At 40.9% G+C, this 18698-nt stretch overlaps 1 protein-coding gene across 1 annotated transcript in view; it reads left to right on the forward strand.

The window, feature by feature from the left end:
• The window catches only part of EPC2 (enhancer of polycomb homolog 2), an 83458-nt gene that overhangs the window by 35322 nt on the left and 29438 nt on the right, over nucleotides 1–18698 (forward strand). The window contains exons 4-10 of the mRNA XM_006034009.3: nucleotides 503–709; nucleotides 4899–5047; nucleotides 5297–5429; nucleotides 9879–10070; nucleotides 10728–10817; nucleotides 13558–13703; nucleotides 13814–14157. Of these exons, the coding sequence (XP_006034071.1) occupies nucleotides 503–709; nucleotides 4899–5047; nucleotides 5297–5429; nucleotides 9879–10070; nucleotides 10728–10817; nucleotides 13558–13703; nucleotides 13814–14157 (1261 nt within the window). The remainder of the gene's footprint in view (nucleotides 1–502; nucleotides 710–4898; nucleotides 5048–5296; nucleotides 5430–9878; nucleotides 10071–10727; nucleotides 10818–13557; nucleotides 13704–13813; nucleotides 14158–18698) is intronic.

Consider the following 18698-nt stretch of genomic DNA (forward strand, 5'->3'; position numbering starts at 1 on the left):
GAAATCAAAAAGTTAGGCACTTAAATACCTTTGTGGATCTGTACTTTAGTAAATGGGAAGAATCATTCATTATTTTCTAATATAATGTTAGAATTAAGAATATGAATAAACTATATTATCATTTATTTAGTGTGTAGTGCATTTTCCTGGGTACCAAATTTAGAATCAAAGTTATATCAGTTATAAATCAACATGACCTAATGCATACTAACCAGCAAGAATCAACCTTTCTTGAAGATGTACTTTAAAATTGCAATACAAAACAAGATTAAAATAGTTGATCGGAATCAATTGTTCTTGTTTGGTTTGTTTGTTTTTTTTAAATGATGATTCCAATTGGTAGTTTAAATAACTTTACTTTAAATCAATCTACCCTTTTCCCTATTCTGGGAAATTGCTAGGTTTATATAGAAGCTTTAAAAGATGTGAATAAAAATGTTGGCTTGTTAATGGGTTTCTTATTCCTATTCTTACTGAACTACATTTTTGTATTTTCTTTCAGCTTGTAACACTTCAGGAAGCTAAATTGCTGCTAAATGAGGATGATTACCTTATTAAAGCTGTCTATGACTACTGGGTGAGAAAACGTAAGAACTGCAGGGGACCGTCGCTCATCCCTCAGATCAAACAAGAAAAAAGAGATGGCTCCACCAACAATGATCCCTATGTTGCCTTTCGGAGGAGAACAGAAAAAATGCAGACCAGAAAGGTAATTTGTGAATATTAGACTGTAGCATGCAAACCACTTGGATTTTAATTAGAGATGCACCAGTCCATACCATATCAGCACTGATAAAAGGAAAATCGACATTATTGGCAATTGGCTTTTTTTGGCTGATATGGCCAATAATGTCACCGATAAATCCTGCATGCACACGCACAGCTACAGTATGTACGTGGCCAGGAATGTAGCCCAGCAGCTTGGAGAGCAGCATCCGGCTGGTAAGTCTGTGCGGGGGAAGGTGTGGGGAAGCCTGATTGAGTGAGGGTGGGGCAAGGGCAGGCACTGCCCAGCCACGGCGTGGGATGGAGCCGCGGGTGGTTCATCTGGGGGGCGTAAGGAGGGGGTCGACTCCTGCTGCTGCATGCACCTGGGGGAGGCATGTTCCCCACCCCCAGATTTGTGCACGGGGTGAGGGTGGGACTGCCTGCTGTAGGCTGGGGGCTGCACTGGACTCTTCCTGGCGGAGGGGGCGCTGGGGCTGCGCTTGGAGTGGGTGGGGCACTAAGAGGGAGTCTACAGTGAATTTTGGGGTCTCTACAGCCCACCCCATAGTTGCCCTCCCCCTTCTGTCCCAGCACTGCTGCCACCTGCCCCTGCCCAGCCCCGCCTCCCCCTCCCCTCCCAGGAAGAGGCTAATGCAGCCCCGGAGCCCACAGTGGGCAGCCTGCCCTCACTCTGTGCACAAATCCGGGGGGCACATGCCTCTCATGCCTCCTCTGGGGTGTGTGCAGTGGTGGGAGCCGCCCCTACCCTGGCTGGGCAGTGCCTGCCCCAGCCCCATTACCTCCGTCATCATGGGGGACTTGGTTCCCACCCCCCGGTCGCTTCATTCCAACAGACTTACCAGCAGGATGTTGCTTTCCAAGCTGCTGGGCTGCATATGGGCAGTAGGATTGGTATTGGCCAATATGGCTGGTTAATAATCGGACACCAGTATCAGACAAAAAAAAATCTTCATCTGTGTACCCCTGATTTTAATACACCAGGGCACAGTACTCCACAACCTCCAGCCTCAGCCCCATAACATGTCAAAGATATTATCTGTTGACTAGTCTTTTGTACTCCACTCATAGCTGTTGTATCTAACTAACTATCTGAATAAAATTCTTGTGTTTTAGTGGATACAATCAGTTAGTAATCTAATCCAGTGATACTCATACTTTTGGCCCTGCAGGTCACATAAATGGTCTGGATTTCACATAAATGCACATGTCTATAAGCTGGATTGGGCCCTACACCACCTCTGCATGACCAGAACCCAGTCCTGCCTAGGCAGGGGCTACACGGGATCCTGGAGTCCTATTTCCAGTGCATGCGGGCTGGGTGGAGGCAGCCCTGTGCCACTTCTGCCCATCTGGGATTGGGCTCTGGGGGCCAGCCTGCACAGCTGATCTAGTCCACAGGGCCACAGCCTATGGGATTCCCTACAAGATCCATGAGGAGCCCCGCAGACCAGATGACATGGCTTCAAGGGCCAGATTTAGCCTGTGGACTGGGCATTGAGCCCCCCTCATCTGGTCTCTTCTCTAAAAGTAAAAGTAGTTCTTTTACCCTTGAGTTTACCAGCCATGTTAGGCAGTTTTAGAGTGAACTTCTAATTTAGAAACTTGCATCTAACATGTATATCCATTGGTACTGATTGTAGTAGCTGGTCTTGTTAACTGAAGGTTGTGATTGGCTGCATAAACATTCACATAATATGGGAGAATTCTCCTGGGTTTGTTCTCTTTGTAGAAAAACTTACCCAGAGGGTCCTGAACAAGTATTCAAATGCCTAGCCCCTGAGGAGCAGAAAGCTTGCAGTAGTGATGCTGCACAGCTAGGGTGCCCTTATGCACAACTCTCAGCATGTTCTGCATGTTTTCTGTCTGCCTGGAGACGGAATGGCAACAATGCACAGGGCAGCTCTGATTGGCTGACCAAGACTCCTCAGGGTTAGCTTGCATCTTCCTGCAGCAGAATATGCAGATTGTGCATACTCCTATTAGGCCAGATTAAACTAATTAACTGCTGTAGGATAGTACTGCTGAACACAAGTACTGTCCTACTGTGGAGTTACTTATTCTGTCACAATGCATGTTTAGACGGTGACCAGGGTTGTCTGGGGCACAGTGGTACTAAGGGTGAGGGGGCTGGTTGCCAGCCAATGCCTCTGCAGCATGTTGAGCTGGGTTGGAGAAGCTCTGGGTTGGTAGGTTGACTCCCTGGGCCCCCTGCCAGCCAGGCTGCACCGCCCTAGATCAGTGCGCTGTGGTCCTGGGTGCATGTGTAAACACTGCACCTGGGAGTGATGAACACTGGCGCAAAGTGCCCTGGAGTTTTTTGCATTTTATTAATATCACGTATAGAAATGCCCTCTGTCTCCGTGAGAGGGTTGGGAGCACAGCACCCTGGTCTTCGAAGACTGTGTTGTCGCTTTTCTCAGTCATTCATTGACCGAGGAGAAACTCTCCCAGGAGTGATTTAACTCTGGTTGTTTCTAGTTTATTTTTCCTCCCAGAGCCATTTTTGCTCTGGAAAAAAATCTTGAACTTCTGTGCTTTCATGGTTTCTCCTGGGAGAAGAGCAACTCTCCAAGGAGAAACTGAGTATCTGACCTCAGTTGGTAAGTATGATAGAGAGCTGGTGACTGAATCGCTTTGCCATAACCACAAATGGGGGAAGAGTTCCTGTTGACTTTTTTGGTTTCAGATCCTAAATAGTACCCCCATTAGGGCTTGGATACCAAAGCTTCTATATGTCTGTCTCAAATTTCCATTGTCTTGCCAATAATCTAGTTATTTCAGCAATATAGTTACCTGCTTTTGATGGAAAATATTGTGACACTGAAGATTGAGGCAGAATAAAATGAATATTAAAAAATTTACTCAAAGCAATGATCAACTTAAATTGGTATACCTCAGACACCCAAGTACCTTGACATTAGATTTTATACTGTAGTTGCTCTTGAGAATGTGCAACATTGGCAAAAAAATCATAATGATCTGTGTATCCACCAATCTGAATATTTAAGATATTTTTCTAATTTTTGCCCCTCAGATATGGAAGACTAGATATTGTATGTGTAATGAATTGAAACTGGTCAGGGACACGCACGGCCCCAGTATAATTATTTCTGAGTAGGTAATGAAAGCATGTATTCTTTGAGATAAGCCATATGCTTTCTTCGCTTGGAAGTGTCAAATACTACTTAATCATTAACATTTTTAAGAAAAAAGATTTCTGGTTAACTTTCAGGGATTCTAAAAAAACACTACTGATGTGCAAGGTTTTGACCTCCATTATCCCCATGGAGAAGTGAGGTGCATTGTGAATTTGATCCACGTTTTCCTTTTTTTATATTAACCTTGAGCAAATGTAATTCAGTGGCATTCGTTACTTACAAGTGAACAAAATATTTTTGGTCAAGTGCTGAGCTTTTATTCAGGCAGACTTGGAATGCCTTGATAAGGGAGCTTGACTGAGTGGAGAGTAAGAGAAACTGAGTCAAGTTCAGGTTTACTCTACAGAAATATTGCTGGGAGGTTTTTTTGTAATTATATATTTGGTTTGTTGTGTTGGGTATCTTTAGGGGTAAAGTCCTTCACAATTATAAATAGGGCTCTGAGAAAATTGCAAATTTTTTGTCAAATTCGTGGCATGTGCGCTAGTAAAGTGTAATTTTTCACGGAATATTCACGGAGCAATCATTGATACTGGAAAATGGGTCCTGATAGTTCCGTGAAAAATAATACTTTACCCACGCATGTACAGCAGGCAGGCCCACAGCCATAGGCAGTGGAAGGCTGGGGCTAACGGGGCTTAAGCCCCCTCAAACACGGGGCAATGCAGAGGGCTGCAGGGCAGCCCAGACGTGGGCTCTGGGCGGCTGCAGCAGGGCAGTGGGGCACGCACAGACAGACATGGAGCCTGCAGGTGGCTGGGATTGCAGGCAGACAGCACTGCCTACCAGTGGGCAGGTAAGCTGGGGAAACGGAAAGGCTGTGGCGGGGGGCAGATTTGAGCCCCCCACAGTGAGGAAGGGAGTGGGCAGGGGCTGAGGAAATATCTCAAATATTCAAATGGTCAAGTTTTACATTTAGTATTAGCTTATCAAAATATTGTACACTGCTAACAAGCTTGTGTTCCAGAATATGGTTTTGATCTATGTTAATATTGTATTCAATTTCAACAGAATCGAAAGAATGATGAAGCCTCTTATGAGAAGATGTTGAAACTGAGAAGAGAGTTTAGCAGAGCCATAACAATTTTGGAGATGATTAAGAGAAGAGAGAAAACAAAACGCGAGTTGTTGCATTTAACGTTAGAAGTTGTGGAAAAAAGGTAAAATTGCTACACAACTTTATTTATGAGTGTTTCCCTTTAAATATGTATAAAATATTTAATTAAACAAAGGGTTTCATTCTTATCTGTGATGCTCAGTGAGTTACCTCACAACATTTACCTAGTTGAAGGCTTAAATCCCATTTTTAGCCTCATAGAAGATGAAAATGGTATTTGTTGGACAGCTTTATTTTTGAAAATGCATTCGTAATATAATATAATAATATTGCACTTCTACAATTTTTCAAGGTACCATTTGGGTGACTATGGGGGTGAAATACTTAATGAAGTCAAGCTTAATAGACCTGACAAGGAGATGAGCACAACTCCAGCAACATTTCATAATGGAAACCACCACAAAGTTCAAGAATGTAAAGTTAAGGTAAACTTAACTTCTGCAGTGTTGCCTTTTCTTTTGATAAGCTCATCTAGTGAAGTTGCCCACACAACAAATATTCTCAGTAGGTACTTTTATTGGGGAAACAGAGCAAGAGTCAATCTCTAATGAGAGGAGCTTACAGTTTAAAGCAGGGGCCAGCAACCTTTTCAAGCTGTGGGTTGGAACAATCGAGCTCCAGTTCCATATGGGCTGCCTGGCTTGGTTGGTACATCAGCAGCAGCCAGGGGCCAGACCAGTGGGTGCTACATCTACACTGCTGCTCCTTCTCCCCAGTCCCCTGTTCCCTGGCTGCAGCGCATGTGCAGCTTCCGGCCTGCACTGCTACCTTCCTCCCCACCCTTTCCCTCGCCAGCTGTAGTGCATGTGCAGCTAGAAGCTGTGGGTATAGCTGCCAGGTGCCAAGCCTGAACACGGCTCCTTTGCAGAGACAAGGCCTTCTGGCTCCACAGGCCAGATTCAATGGTTCTACAGGCCACATGTTGTTGGCCCCAGGCTTTAAAATATGTTATGTCTAGATTTTGAAAATACTGAATGACTTCATCATTTTTTAACAAATAATAAGGCTATATTCTTCATATCCTGAAAACCGTAGGGGAGTGTAGTGAAAAATGTGTATACACACAAGAACCTCTAAAAATAGAGAACAGTGGCTTACGCTATACAGTGCAATGTTTCTGTTGTCTTCATTTGTAGAATAGAACCTTGATTTTTTTTCTGTAGTACAGTCATAGGACACTGATGGCTGTTGGCAGAATTGACTCAGAGCACAGATTATGTTCCTTTAGAAATTAAGGGTATCAATCACAGCTAATGAAGAAGGTACAGATGTTGGAAATGCAGCCAACTGTTTATGCATCAGAAATCCTAGAGTATTTAAACCAGGGATGACCAGGTTATGGCATGTGGCAGACCAGAGAGTGGGTGGACTGGGACCACAGCAGCAGATAATGCAGGGAGCAGAAAACAGCAGCAAGTCAGGCATGGAGTAGACAGTAGTGAAACAGATGGGATGGGGCACAGGGCATGGGACAGAAAACAAAGCAGCTGATTGGGCAGGGGAAGGATGGGAGTGCTACTGAGGATGTATGGCTAACTTGTGGCGCACTTGCTAAAAAAGATTATCTGTCATTGATTTAAACTAATGATATTTTCAGGTAGAATACCAGTATTGCTCTGCATTTTGCATCATGTTAGGTGTTGGGAAAAACTGGAAAAAGCTGTGACCTATTGTTGGAGGATATTTTGGACTTTATGGACGTGTCCAGACAAGCACGGTTATGCAGTATGTGGTGCTGCAAACATGTTTGCAGTGCCACAAACCACACAGTCCAGAGGTCTCCGCGCTGGAGGGCATGCTGCCCAAGCGTGCCCTGCTTTGTTGTTTTCCACTTACTTTGGACCCCTGGATATCCAGGGGTCAAATAAAAGGTAGGAAAAAACCCTGAAGCAGCGCATACTTGGGCAGCATGCACTGCTAAAAAGTGGAGCCAGGCCTTTTGCAGCTGCACTGCGGCTGCCAGCTAGGTTCTGCCTGGCAGGATTGCTGTGGTTGCAGCTCTAGGAGGCCCCCAGGACTCCAGGTAAGGTTACTGGGGCCAGCACAGTGCTGGCCCCAGCCTCCCCTACACCACCCGGGACAACTTGCCACAAGCCAAAGCGTGCGTGACATGGGCGTTTGCCAGGGACAAGATATGGCGGTGCAAGGTGCACCACTCACTGCTCCTTGTCCCCGGGGAACCAAATGTCCTTACACGTCTGGATGCACCCTGTGTGGGTAGCCTTGATATTACTGAGGGCTGTGCACTATCAAAGCAACTGTCAAAGTGTGTTGGGGGCTTTTTTTTTTTAAATTTCTTTCCTATGACCACTTGAGAGAATCATACTGTAGACTGCACATAGAAATAAAGCAGGCAACACATAAGCACTTTTTTTATATAGAGTCATCACGGTACGGAGACGGGGCCTGAGAAGACATGTATGCACTGATGTTTGTTAGACAAGGTTCCTTGGGTGAATTTGATATCTTTTATTAGACCAACCCAAATGGTTGGAGAATAGTTATTAAGCAAGCTTTCGGGTTCAAAAACCCTTCGTCAGGCTCAGGAAGCTGCAGCAGTTGGTGTGTGCTCTTCCTGGATGGAATGAAAAGTAAAGAAGCCAGGGGCTGGGCTGGGCTGGGGAGTCAGTTGCCAGGCAGATTATAATGTACCAAGAATGTATCAAAAATGATGTTTGTTAGTTATTTTGACAGCTTGGACTAGTTAAGCTCCACACACAATAGAAATAAAATGATAAGGAGAGAAGGACCTAATGCAAACAATCCTTGTTGAATCCTGTTTGATTTGTTGCTGAACACTTGTCACCCAGATGCATTTTACAGAAAATGAATGATTTTTGTTTCAGAAAATGAATGATTGTTGGTACAGTTTATTCTCCTAAGAGTATGTAGGTTGCCTGCAGTAGGTTTTGAAGACCTGTGCAGTCTAGTTTTAAGCTGTTGGGAGTTTCTTCCACAACACAATAGATTTTATTTAGGAATTGTTTTACTTTCTTGATAATTTTTATTCCTCCTTGGTGCCTATGCCCCTCAACTACCTATGTATTGCATCTCCACCTCTTCATTCTGAGTCTTGGTTATTGCTCAGCCAAACCATAATATGTCAGGCTTCTTCTAAGTGTGCTTCATATGAAGGCTGCCTGTCCTTAAGTAGTTTAACAGATCATATTATTAGGACCTTCAGTTCCCAAATACTTCCTAAGGACTATTGTTTAATTGTCACTGAATTGAATCCAGTATAAAGATCAACTTAAAGAAGGAGAAGAGTGAATCCTTTTCTGCATACCCACTATGAAATGGTCTGGGAGAGGTCAGTGGGTCTTCTTATCTCCATGTTTCTGAAACTGAAATTGGCCCCCTTTAATGAGACTCAGTCTGTTGGGAAAGATGGAAAAAGATGGAAGCAGACAGGACAAAGTACTTCCACTTAGGACAAAGTAAAAGCAGAATTGTATGTTAAGTTCCTTAGCTAGTTCTCCTTTTGCTGAACTCTAGGAGGAAATGGCCCAGCACAAAAGAAGAAAATTAAATATCAGTACAGCATCACCACATATTTAAAATATAATAGATTGCAGCATATTACATATTGTTTTATATAAACAAGGGTAAACATTTAATTTTAAGGAAGATAATCTTTTTTCCTTCCCTTTCTTTACATGAGGAAGAAATACGGCAGTTTGAAAGCCCTGCTTCTATAAAAGTTGTGGATACTTACTGATTACAATAATGAAACAATATTTTAAAAATAAAATTGACAAAAAGTAGGATTTTGTCAATTCTTTTTTTTTTTTTTTTAATTACATTCTTCATAGTTTTGTGTTATTGCTTCTTGGTATCAAGTGACTTTTTTTCCTTTTGTTTCCAGTATTTATGAGAATACTGGAAGTTTCTTTTCTTGACCTGCTGTTTCTGGGTGACTTTATTTTAATATTGTAGTAGTTTTAGTTAAATACATTGAACATCAGATTCCATTTTTAGTAATCATTTTAAATATAGGTTTTCTCAAGTATTTTATAGCATTTAAGATTAACCATGCAAGTCCTTACAGGTTTTATTTAACGTTTATGACACCTAGTGGTCAGTTAGTTGGTTACAGGCAGTTATGTTTATACTGTTATAGGCACACATGCTTTGTACCGTGTGTTTTGGTTTCTGAACTGACTTCTGTTGCTTGCATTAGCTTCATTCCAACAGTGTTCACAAGTACATTTTTGGAAAAACTCTGGTTCCTTAGTATACAAACTTTGTTTTTCTTGCAATTGAGCATAAGTTATAAAGGGTCTGAAAGTTCAAAATGTTTAACTTAATACAAATAACATTGACCTTGAGTTAAAAAAAAAAACAAACAAGGCAGTAATTGTAGATTATTTCAACAGCTTTAATCTGCTAAAATGAGATAATGAAATTAGTATAACAGAAATCTAAATTAAATGTAACTGATAACATAAGAAATAGAGTAAGTCAAATGAGATTGTTTTTTTTCCCCAAAATTTAGCTTTCTAGAGCAAGAGACCTACAGGTCTAACTACTGTAAAATTTCCTGGGCTGTATAATGCAGAAACACAGTGGAATTTCAAAGTCTAGTATACTGAATTGACTGACAGACAGCACCATAAAACCCATAACTACATAGCTATATAATCTAAAAAAAATTTGTTTGGTATAAATCATATTCCAGTGGTCTTCTATTTATTTATAAAGTTCTAGATCAACTTTATTTCTCAGTATTCTGTTCATGAATAGAATTAGTGTTGCTCTAGGCTGAGATTGGTAATGATTTATTTAAATGTATATTTCATGAAAACAGAAGAACAGTTTTAATTTAACAAATATTTTGTTTTCTTTCTCTTATCCAAAAACTCCTGTACAAACAGCATTCTCACCATTCATCTCTGAAGGAAGACATGTCAGATGTTGTTCGACAAAAGAAAAAGTATCCAAAGAAGCCTAAAATGGAGTGTGTGATAACTCCACAGCAACCCATGACTGAGCCGTTGCCTGTTACCAATAAGAGTGATATTAAACAGTATGACTTCCACAGTTCAGATGAAGATGAATTCCCGCAGGTAATACTTTGTTACTAAAGTGAAATGCAAGTGTATTCTAAGACTTGGAAAAAATTGAAGTCATCTTTGGTTTGGGTAATCTGATTTCAAAAGAGGATGCTTGGTTTTGGACAAGCACAGAGCATGCTCACATGATATTTGAGATTTTTTTTTATCATATTGGAGGATAAGTGACTTAGCTGGTAGAAAAGGGGATCGGGAAGTAGACAGACATTAGTTGTACTCCTAATGTTTGTCCTGGATGTAAAATCTTTCTTCTTCTATATTTTCCAAGCACCTCTTGTATTGTTTTCTTTACAGTAGATGGGTAAGGATGGTAATTTGGGCAGTTGTCCTAGGGAACTTGGCACAGAACTAGAAATTGCATGCTCAGGTTTCTGTTTCGGATACTGCCACTGATTTATGATGTGACCTTGCAGATGTGCGTTTAATCTTTCAGTGTTTTGTCCTGCTTATTTTAAAAAGTGATAGTCTTACCCACATTATTTGATTCGGGTTCATGCATAAAGAAGTTAGATAAATGCACAGTATCATTACTACATGTGTAATCAAAAGTTAATTGCTCATAACCTGTGTTTTAATTAAAACTGGTCTGTGAAATATCTTTCTAATAAGTAGATAGTGCAATTTTAGTGAGAGAATTTACTTGTGCCGTAGGTACCCTCACCAGTGTCAGAACCAGAAGAAGAGAATGATCCTGATGGACCTTGTGCTTTCAGAAGAAGAGCAGGATGCCAGTATTACGCTGTAAGCATATTTTTTTTGTATGTTACATTGGTAACAGGCTAACGGATGACTCTTTCCTCTCTCCAAGCAAAAAAATAGGTTATCTGGTCAGTCCAAAGAAAATCAATTTTGATTTTTCATAACAGCTTTTCATTTTGTGCTTACCTTTATTCTGGTTTTAAATTAAAGCTTCCCTATTTTCTTAGCTACAGCTCTAAGAGTTGCTTCAAGATAATCTAAGGCACTTATAGCTAATCAGTTCAACCATTGTTTCTAGAAAACAGGAAGAATTGCATTTCCAGTTTTCCCAGTTCCTCCTACAGGTCCTCTTAGGCATTGGCGTGGAGATTCCACAGGCTTCATCTCTGCGTGTTTTTTTTGTAGGCAAATCTGCACCTCCTTTTGTCCCTTGGGTGCCTTGACCATACTAGCATATATTGTATAGCATGTCCCTCGGGTCCCTCATGTATAGCACACCTTTCATGCATTCAGTGTATTGCAGTCTCTCACCTCTTACAAGTTCTGCTTTGAAATGTATATGTAGTCCTCTGCTTTCTTTGGTCACCCCAGCCCAAGTAGTCCCCTGCTCCCTTAGCTCTGTCTCCAACATACACATTTGATGATTGTGCCAGGTCTTTGCCAACAAGGTAACTTACTTTGGGGATGGTAAGGGGGAAAATAAAATGCCCACCTAAGAAAGATACCTTTTCACTTTTTAAGTGCTCTTTTAAAATGCATTTTATTTTGTATTTGCTTCTGTTGCATCAAAATATTAACTGTTTTAGCCAGTGTAGGAGTAAGTTCTTTGAAGATACAGCATAACTTTCTGTACATATGTTGTGCTTCAGCCTTCCAACTTCCAAGTAATTTAAGATATTAGAGGGATTGTCATATAATTGCAGTGGTTGTCTAGGATCGTGAGGAAGAAATCAAGTATAATTAAAACTGAAAATATTGTCAACACAAACTACACTCTACTGCTAAATAATTTTTATTTCTCAGCTCACGTATTGCTCTTTTCAGAGGGCTCTGATAATTCAGTTGTTTGTAGTATACTTTGTTACTGTTATTTAAAGATTGCCTGATTATGGTGTCAGGATTTTTATAGGGACATACAGGCAAAATATTAGTTTTTTGTTTCCCCTTCACTTCTCTGCTATAGCAAGAGGAAGGTGGGGGAGGGTGGAGTGGTGCCCTAACATATGAAAATATTTCTTTTAGATACAGGTAAGTTCTTTTCAGCTCCAGATGCTTTTGTCTAAGCTTATGAAAGAAGCCTTTCTTTCTCAGATGCTTTGCTCTTACTTGCTGCTTCCTGTACAGATTTCTGCATCACAGAAAAGAAAGTGTGAGGATTCTTTGATTTGTATACTGACTAAAATCAATCATCAACTTTGGAGATATTTCCTGCAGAATTGTCAGTTGATGGCTATATGGAGAATGTAGGTGCCAGGGAATTATTTAGTTCTGTTAATATGGCTTAATTTTCAAATCCTGTTTGAAATCTTTGGGAGCCATGCACTAAAAATCAGACGATGATTACATGGATGGGCAGAAGATTGAGATTAGCAGAGGAACACCCTATAAATCTTTCTAATCTACTGCTGTTTAGGTAACTTGTATTGGGTGACTACTATTAACAGATCCATACAAAAAAACCCTGAAACAAGCTGACACCGTATCACATCAGAATCAATTCACATTGCTTGTTTCACTGAGAGATCATGAGGCTGAGAAGCAACATTCTTTTTTATTTAAACAATATTAAACTAAGAAGAGTCTTTAAGGCAGCAGTTCCCAACCTAGGGTCATGACCCAAATCAGGGTTGTGGGGGGGGGCCTCAGGAGGGTTGCAAAGTGTTCAAGAAGAACACTTCTTTCTGGGTTCGCTGCCGGCACTTCCATGCACAACGTTTCTGGATTTGCTGCTGAATGTGGTGCAGGTGTGTGGGGGACCCCCTCCTCCAAAAAGGTTGGGAACCACTGCTTTGAGGTTTGTTGCATTAAATGCAAAATTATAACCATACTGTAATGAATTAAGTGGATTGGTTTGGAGATAATTGCCAGAATATCCAATGTGAACCCTTTAGAAGTTCCACTGGAGGCTTAGTGTGGAGTAGTGTGGATGTACAGTCTCTTCCACATGTACTGTATGTCTGGGCTATTCCCAAGCAATTTGTTTGCATCTTTGTCGGTGCTGCTGGTCTTCAGGCTGTCTGAAATTATTGTCATTCTTGTACTCTTCTGCTAGCCAGCTGCTTACTATGACTCATTCTGTATGTTAGAGAAGTGTGTATGTGAAACCACCTCTAGTTTCATACAGTTCAATTGTCTCTCTTGTTCTCCAATTTTGCTGAGTTGTCTGATACTAGCTCCAAAGGCTCCTTCTTATTGACTGCTAACATAGTCATTATGTATTCAGCAGCAGAGATGTAGCTGGAACTTTCTCCTTAACTTTTTAAATAACTACCTGAACTAGTTTTGACATTGGTTGTTTCTCAAACAGTCAAGGAACTATTGCATACATTTTGGAATATGATTCCTCTCTTCCACTTATCATTTGCATATTCTTTTTGGAAAATGCTGTATATTTTACTCGTAATTTAATTTATTGGTTTAGGGGAGTTTCATGCCCTTTTACTGCTATATATAACAGTGTACTATAGCATCATGGCTAACAAGTAGCTTTATATAGCCATAGTTTAATAGATTGTAAGTGTAACTTTACGTTTATGCAAAATTTAATTGTCTACTCCTGCAGCCTCATTTGGACCAAACTAATTATTCATATGAGAATTCAGAATTGGCAGAATTGGACAAGCTGAGGTACAGGCATTGCCTTACAACCCTTACAGTTCCAAGAAGATGTATAGGATTTGCAAGAAGGCGACTTGGCCGGGGTGGAAGGTACAGTGTCATTGCTTTGATTCTTTTGACCCTTTTTAAAAGAAGCGTGGGTCAAATGGAGATACTGCTTAACTAATGATACTTTCATTTTTTGCTTCCTTTTAAATCAGGATCATAATGGACCGATTATCTACAGAACATGATCCTGTCCTGAAACAGATCGACCCTGAAATGCTGAATAGTTTTTCAAGCTCTTCCCAAACTGTAAACTTTTCTTCTAATTTCTCACGGACAAATGCTTCCAATAAACATTGTGAAAACAGACTGTCTCTTTCTGAAATACTAAGCAATATCAGATCATGTCGACTACAGTGTTTCCAGCCAAGGCTACTAAATTTACCGGACAGTGATAGTGAAGAATGTACCTCAAGGAAATCAGGGCAGACTGTGAATAATAAAAGAGTTTCTGCAGCATCTGTAGCTTTATTGAACACCAGCAAGAATGGCATATCAGGTAGGTAAGGATTTAAATTGTTGTGAAATTTGAAACATAGCCCTTGGGAATGGATGGATGACTTCATTGGTGGGAATATGTTGCCAAACAAGTCCAGGTAAAATCAAAATGTTTGAAGAGCTTAGAATATGCAGAGCTTTTCCATCTCAGTAGAAATGTGCATGTGGGGCTGGAAACTGTGTTGAGTAACAGTTAGCACATCTAGGAATCAGAAGGTCAGGGTATACCTGTACTTCAGTATTGCTCTGCCACCCCCCAAAAGAGGCTGAGATTCAGCATCTCAAAACATATATATGAGTCTCAATCTATTGCCTCAATCTATTTAAGGAGAGAAAAGTACTATTTATAAATAGAAAAAAATGGAAAAACATTTATATTAAAAGTTATTCATTCTGTGTTCTTATCCAGCAGATATACAGATACACTTGCTCTTTTAAAAAAAAATCTGTGTTTAAATAGTATCGCCATAACTCTGTGCGCGCGCATGTGTGTGTGGACATCTGACAATGTAGGGTATTATCTACAAACGCTCATGGTTTTCTGAACCAGTTAGGCAGATGTAAGGACAGGATGGTACCTGAGTGACTACACCAGTTTTGTTTGCATGTATTGCTCTACATCAGTGGTTCCCAATGTTTTTTTTCCATGCCCCACTTCTGGGAGCAGTGTGGTGCCAACGGCCCAGGGGTGGGGAAGCTTCTGGCACACAGTGCGGCTCATCTTTTCTGTGCGGTGCCGCTGGCATTGCCCCCCGTGATCCCCCATTTGGGTCACAACCCACGGTTGGGATCTGCTGCTCTACATATACATGTTGCTCATAAGCTACTGAAGAGTTGTAAGTCTAGTTTCCAGGTAGTTGCAGGTCACAGTCATGAGTAGCAGGTACCATTTTGTTTTTGCCCAAAAAGGTAAATATTGATGGCTTTTTGAGAAGGTCATTGCTTTTGTATATTTTAACTTTTATTCTGGGCTGAAGTTTTCACTTTTATGAAGCAGTCTGAGACCACAAGTGTTTGGTGTTTGATTATGTTTGAAAACTATTTGATTTAGAGTTTTACTTCTGTGCTCAGTTTTTCTACCTGCTTTGTATTTGTATAAATGTGATTTAGAAGTTAGCTGTTCCTTTTTTATCCATTGTGGAGTATCTGTCAGTTTAGATCTTACTGTAGATGAGCATGTGCCATTCATGCAAGAGCAGTCTTTTGAATATCAGTGCCTCTTAAGGCTATACAGATTGACTGTGCCTCCTTGTGCATAGATGCCACTCAGTCACCCTCCTCTCCCTGTCTCCCCCCATCTCCCCTGCCCTTTTGTTGTATCAGCCTGTGGACAAAAATGGTATACAGCTGGTTCTTATCTGTTGATTAATTCTTTTCATAATTTTGACCCTCTGCTTCCCATAAAGCAGGAACATGAATATATGAAAAAACAAACAAACAAACAAAAAATTTTTCAGTGATCTACAAGCACTTTGAATGAAACCCACCTATCTGGACTAAATATTGATGAGATGGGACTTTACCTGTACAGGCATCCTTGTAGTAAAGAGGTATTTATTGTGACTACCTCTCAGTGGAGCTGAGTCCATATACTGAATTAAGATTTGATCTGCCTTATTCTATGCAGGAATACATAGATTTTAAGCAGTCTTTAGATGCTGAGGAGATGAGAACAGTGATCTAGAACTGTTCAGATGCTTGATTTTTGGGCTTTGGCTTTCAAAATTAAAAGCAACTTTTGTTTAGGTTGACCAGAAATCAGGGGGTTTTATTTTTCTAAGTGAGAGGGAGTACATTTTTCAGTTGCTCATATCAAATGAAAAATAACCTACAACATTTTAACCTGCAACATTTAAAATTTGAGAACTTTTAATAGCCATGAAAATTTTAGCCTACTGGTTTGGTAACCTGGCCAAGATGCAGGTTTACTTTCTTCCTCCTTTAAAGCACTGAACCTTTTTGTGTAAACAGTGTGTTATTGCAGCCTAGGCTATAACCCAGGTAGATGTCCTTCTCCCAAAATGTGTTCAACTGTCATTTTTCCCCTTTTTCATTCACTAAGCATTTAAAAACAACGCAAAATGAACAGAATCATCAAAAATATTGAGTATGCCCTAACTCAGAATGATACAAGGCTGGGAAGGGTTTTAGGGTATCCTCCTAGCAGATGAGGAGATCTGGATTCAGTCTACTAACGAAGAAGTGGGAATCTGGCCCAGGTCTCTTGCACCCTGAATAAGTTCTTGAAGCATTTACTTAGTGTGGTAACAGGTTGCTTCCACCATCCTTTTCCCTGGCCATTGTTTTCTACCTGGAACAGTTTGGCAAATTCAACTGAAATTCTGAATAGTTATGGGGGCAAATTTTACTATTTAGAATTTAAAAATATCCTGGCCCTATCAGATTCTTAACAGGGGAAAAATAAAAAAAATAAAAACACCAGCTGTAAGACAAATGAGGTGGTCTGTTTAGCCAAAAAGACCTGACATGAAACTGTCAGCACCTTCTGCATCCAAGTAGCATACATGATGCCACAGACATAGTTGGTATCAAAGCCTGTGCCAAGACTTGTTACTGAATCCCAAGACTACATAGGAGAGAGAATTCCAGCCACTGAGACAAAGACTTCAGGTATATCTCAGTGTGACACCTGGTGATAAGTAGACTTGCCTACAACCTTGAAGGTTCCCAAACAGCAACCCTGCCTCTTGTAATGATTCAGACCATCACCTGTGATCATCAGTACAGATCTTACTGGTGCAGTAAGAGTACTCCCCAGTCAGTACAGCTGGAACTATTTTAATAACTGCCATGCTGAAGATGTTGGCTCCATCTGTAAAGGAAGCCTGTCCCTCTCCATCACCATGGTATACATTTTTACCACCTCAAGAAGAGAGTGTTTTCTCCTTGGAGATCTGTGATTGGCACTGCTGATAAGTCTGCCAGTAAAATCCCAATAAGAAAAGTACTTGACAAGTTTCCATAATCTCCACAAAGACCTTCATTCATCAGCATTGGCAATATGATTTTTTTCAGCCCACATCATCCAGACCAGCTCCAAAATGGAACTTTCAGACAGCGGATTGGCAGAAATACCAAAGGCTGATCAACCAGAGTGCAAACCAAGTAGACGATCCATCAGAAACTAACACTTACCAAAGCTACAATACATTTACAAACTGCCTAATTGAAATAGCCAAACTCTATGTACCTAGAGGCTTTAAACCGTTATGTGCCATGCTGGGGCGAGTAGTGCAAGCAGCTCTTTAACCTCATCAAGCAATCCAATGACCCTGCTTTGTAAAAAGAACCACAGAACTACATCTATTTGGGTCTTCAGTTAGCAGTTGATTGTTGTCATCTCTTGCCTCTGTTGCAAGAGATGACAACAATCAGCTGCTAACTGAAAACCCAAATAGATGGAGGCTTAAGAGGCTTAAAAGTTGTAAACCATTTGTACATGAAACCCACAAGCTCCTGGTAGAGATTGGGGTTGCTGAACCAAACCTAAGGGCAGCAACGGAATGGGCTGACCCATTCCTACAGTGTTTTTATACTGGCACCAAATGAGTCCCCCATTGGGCATGACCTTCACAGAAAAGTGTGGGTCAAGCTAAACAGACTGAAATCTGGCTATAGATGTTTCAAAACAACACTTACGAGATGAACATCTTGGACAGTCCTCCGTGAGAATGTGGCATCCAGCAAACAGCACAGCACTTAACTGAAAGCTGCAATCTTTACAAATGTCCAGACAGTGAAGATGGAATCCACACATTGAACAGTAATACCGGACAGTGGCTCATAGATTTGGAAGTTGGTATCTGACACCATACGAAAGAGAGGAAGTTCTAACAGGAGACCCAAGTGGCCCCTGAAACATTATCTCCTTGTTCTCCCAGCTGTGGCCCCTTGTGATCTGCAAGGGATTGTATATGCCACTGCAGGGGATGGATTTCATGGAGCCTTGACCAACTTTTAAGCAACAAAAGCTTTCTTACTAGAGAACAGAGTCTGGTCTCTTCTCCAAAAGTGCAATACAGCATAATTTGGACCTAGTTGAAGCTTCAGAATCAAAGATGCTCAACTATATACTATACTTGAGATGGGCTGGATTGCCTCCCATCCATATTGGCATGTCGTGTTATAGTAAAGTCACACTTGGTCATCTTTTATCTGACAGTATCCAGACTCCTTGAAGGCCTCCTACAAAGTTACCTACCTGTTTTTCTGCAAAGAATTTTGACAAGACTTTCTTGAAATCCGTAGATCCTCTATTCAAGCTGCTATAAGGGAATACATCAAACAAGATGGCCTTTCTTGTATCTGTCACCTTTGCTTGTAGTCAGCCAGCTCCAAACATGTGGCTGAACCTTGTTGTATGTAATTTCAGAGGCAAGCCAGGGTTTTGAAACAGCAGCTGATGCTTCTTATTCACAGCATTCAGAGAAGATGCTGCTTGTTGGTTACCTACAGTGGGACAATGCATACTTGAACAAAGTGTCTGGTTTCCCTAAAGGAACCAGTCTTTCAGACGCTGTG

This window comes from Alligator sinensis, unplaced genomic scaffold (genome assembly GCF_000455745.1).
Source record: "Alligator sinensis unplaced genomic scaffold, ASM45574v1 scaffold810_1, whole genome shotgun sequence".
NCBI classification, from domain to species: domain Eukaryota; kingdom Metazoa; phylum Chordata; order Crocodylia; family Alligatoridae; genus Alligator; species Alligator sinensis.